Source organism: Arachis duranensis, chromosome 6 (genome assembly GCF_000817695.3).
Source record: "Arachis duranensis cultivar V14167 chromosome 6, aradu.V14167.gnm2.J7QH, whole genome shotgun sequence".
In the NCBI taxonomy this organism is placed as follows: domain Eukaryota; kingdom Viridiplantae; phylum Streptophyta; class Magnoliopsida; order Fabales; family Fabaceae; genus Arachis; species Arachis duranensis.
In genome coordinates, this window is record NC_029777.3 from 99,991,782 (window position 1) to 99,995,167 (window position 3,386).

Here is a 3,386-nt window from a genome sequence, read left to right on the forward strand (position 1 = left end):
ATTTTCATCGAAAATAATACGTGATTTGCGTGGAGCGTAGTGTTGATAATCGTCGTTGATGGCTACAACCTTTGATGACTAACTTACCAATTTTTATATTCCAACTCCAAAAGCCACAAACCGGACAAAAGCTGTTGAAAAGGAAACTATAAATAAACAAAATAAAAATAAAAAAGAATTCTAGGTAAGAAATTATAATCAAAGCTAGCTCACCCATGCCCATGGCTCACAACTCTCTCTCTCTCTCTCTCATATGCTACTTTTAAGGTTCTCTCTCTCTTGGGTGTGCCTGCCCTAACTGAAAATGACTGCAAACATCCTGTGGTCTACTTGTGTGTGTATATAAAATAGAAAAATAAATTCTAATAAGTAAAACACATTTTATAATAATAAATTAATAAAAATGATTTCAGTTGTCCACATGTGAATTTAGTCATTTACTATAAATCACTCTTTTTGTCTAAACACCAAGTTTTAAAACGAGAAGAGAAAATACAATTAGGTTATGTGAGCAATTTACTTATGTTAAAATTATCTAATATTGTTACTTGTTAGTGATAGCAATATTATTAAAAGGTTTTTAAAAAAAATTATATAATAACTCTGTCTATCTATTTCATAATCTTTTTCCAAAGCAAAAAGATATACCTCTTGAGGGAAAAAAAAAATAGATTCTTGAATAATATGAATAGATAGAATTATATTACACTCACAGAGAAAATAAATTTCAATTAGTATAATTAATATTTCTTAAATTTACATTATTAAGTATTAAATAAAAAAAATAAAAATAAAAATTTAAATATAATTAATTTAATATAAAATTAATAAATAAATTAATAAATTTGATTAAATTATTATCTAATCATTTTTAACTGTTAAATCTGCATAAAGTTAAGTCGAATTGAGTTTTTATGAAAATGAAATTAGAGTAGAAATTGTATCCCTAATATATAGAGTGGGATCCACTTAGATGCCAACATCAATTTTGGGTACACATAGTTTTTTAATTTTATTTTGTTTTCACCGACTCAAATGCCCACTGCTCGTATTTCTCAATATAAATTCTCCTTCAATTCTCACTCTTAAATATCTCTCTCTCTCTATCTCATACCTCACTCCTCATTCTCTTCTACCTCCTCTCTCTAAAAAGAATGGTGGATCTTCAAACCGTTTGCTGCATGTGCGGTGATGTTGGTTTCCCTGACAAGCTTTTCCGTTGCAACAAATGTCGAAACCGCTTCCAGCACTCGTAAGCCTCTCTTCCTATCATCATCTCTTTCCTTCTTATTCTTTTTCCCAATCATACATCTACATACGTATATATATACGCCATCTTCGTATGTGTTCGTTCTTTTCTTTATTGGAGATCTCGGTAGTATAACAACTCTCACCGCACCAATTTTTTTATAGCAAAATTCGAACTCCATAATTATGATCATGTGCAAACCAACTGTTCGTCGAATGGTCAGGTCACTCGTTAGTTTAAGTAAGTGATGGAGTTCGAATTCTGTATAAGCAACTACTTGATTAGTCTGATTGAGATCACGTGTGGAGAAAAAATTATGATGATCATGTGCGGATTTTTATGCTAAATTTTCTTGTTGATCGTATAAGATTACATGTGGAGAAGTTAAATAATTATTGTTAATGTTGATTGTCAGGTATTGTAGCAATTACTATGGGGAATTACCGGAGATACAAGTGTGTGATTGGTGCCAAAGCGAGGAAAAGAGCAGCACAAGGCATGTTATTGGATCCTCCACTTCCAAGAAATCCGTTACGCCCGCCGGAAACGATCCCGGAATCACCACCCGGTAACGAATTAATATCATAGGTGAGTTTTTATTCTTAATTTTATTTTGTTTTAAAATATGTGTTTATTATTATTGTAGAGTGTGTATGTTAGCTTTGCAAAGAGTGTGTTCGTTCCTTTTTGAGTGTTGTTCTACTTCTCTTGTTTTGAGTGGCTTTTCATCAAGTTGTGAATAAAACTACTATGTAGCTTTAATAATATAATATATATAAATATGTACACCCTAATCTACGGTATAAGTTGAAGCTTGATCTTCTCCCACTTCGTTTTCATTAGCACGATTATATTATGACATTATGATTCCTACTTTAACACTGTATTATATAATTGTTTCAACTGTCAAAGTAAATGGGGTCAACCAAAACAATCTAGTTGATTTTTTTTTCATTTGTCTATTTTATTGCGAGGGTATAGTAATAATGCATAGTATATGGTACACAATTACACATGAAGAAGGTTTCGTGCATGAAATTTTCATTAAGTGACGTGACTGAAAATTAATATTTTATTGCAATCCAAATTCAAGACGCAAGGTTTATTAATTTAATTGACACAATCACTAAGTTTGTTGAACTATTTTGTATGTTCAAGTATGCCATGTTTAATTTCTTAACTTAAATATTATAGCACATTTTTTTTCCGGTCATGAATATACAAGCTAAGTTAATTTCAGTCTGTAAATTCTTTCTTTTTCAATATTGTTTGCTTCGTTGACTAAGAGTCTTGTACCTTATTGAGGTGATGAATTGAATGCATTGATTTCCTTTTGGGTGAAGAAATCATTTATAGGACCAGAAGCCTACCACTTTTATGGATTCGTTGAAGGCCTTTAATGCTTGGTCTCTCTATTATATTGTTCATGTCTAAGAAAAATAAAAATCTTGATTATAAGTGGATCGGAGGATTATTTACATCACTAATTGTGGCATCAGTGGAGGAGCTTGAAATTGATATAGTGGTATTTATATTTAAATATTAACAAGAAGTCACGCTTTATAGATAAAAATTATAAAGTATATACTTTAGAATTATACTTTCTGCTTCTTAAATAATTTTATCGATAAAATTTTCAACATACTTTAAGAGCTAAGACCTTTTATTCATTATCAGTCCTTCAAAGGACAAAGTCTATTAGTCATTATTTTTCGGGATTTGAACTCCTAATTGAGGGGCAAGGGATAAATACATAGAGAGTCATTATTTATCAACTAAACTAGTTTAGTTTCTACTCTATGCTATTGTGCTTTTGCACTAGTTTATAGTCTGTGTCATGGCCCCATGTTTTTCCAAGAAAAGTTCCGTCACTAATTGGCATATACATACCTTAAAAGTTAGTTTGTTTGTTTTTTGTTCTTTTTTTTTTTTGTTTTTTGTTTTTCTCTCTTTCTCCTCTCTCTCTGTTTTCTTTTTAAAGTTATGTTTAGTTGATGGTAAAAGGAAAAATAAATTTTATTTAAATAGATTTTAGTTTACACATAATGCTTTTTTAAGTAAACTTTCTCCCAATAGACACATACACCTTAATATAAGAGATTAGCCTTTATTTGTGCAATCTCAATTACATTGTCTA

The 3,386-nt window shown here is 30.2% G+C and overlaps 1 protein-coding gene across 1 annotated transcript; it reads left to right on the top strand.

Moving 5' to 3' along the window:
- Positions 1 to 1,080: 1,080 nt before the first annotated feature.
- On the top strand, positions 1,081 to 1,821 carry LOC107494973 (uncharacterized). The gene is made up of 2 exons (XM_016116016.3): positions 1,081 to 1,252; positions 1,665 to 1,821. Exons 1-2 carry the CDS (start codon positions 1,155 to 1,157, stop codon positions 1,819 to 1,821), a joined length of 255 nt encoding a protein of 84 aa, XP_015971502.1. The 5' UTR covers positions 1,081 to 1,154.
- Positions 1,822 to 3,386: the final 1,565 nt, after the last annotated feature.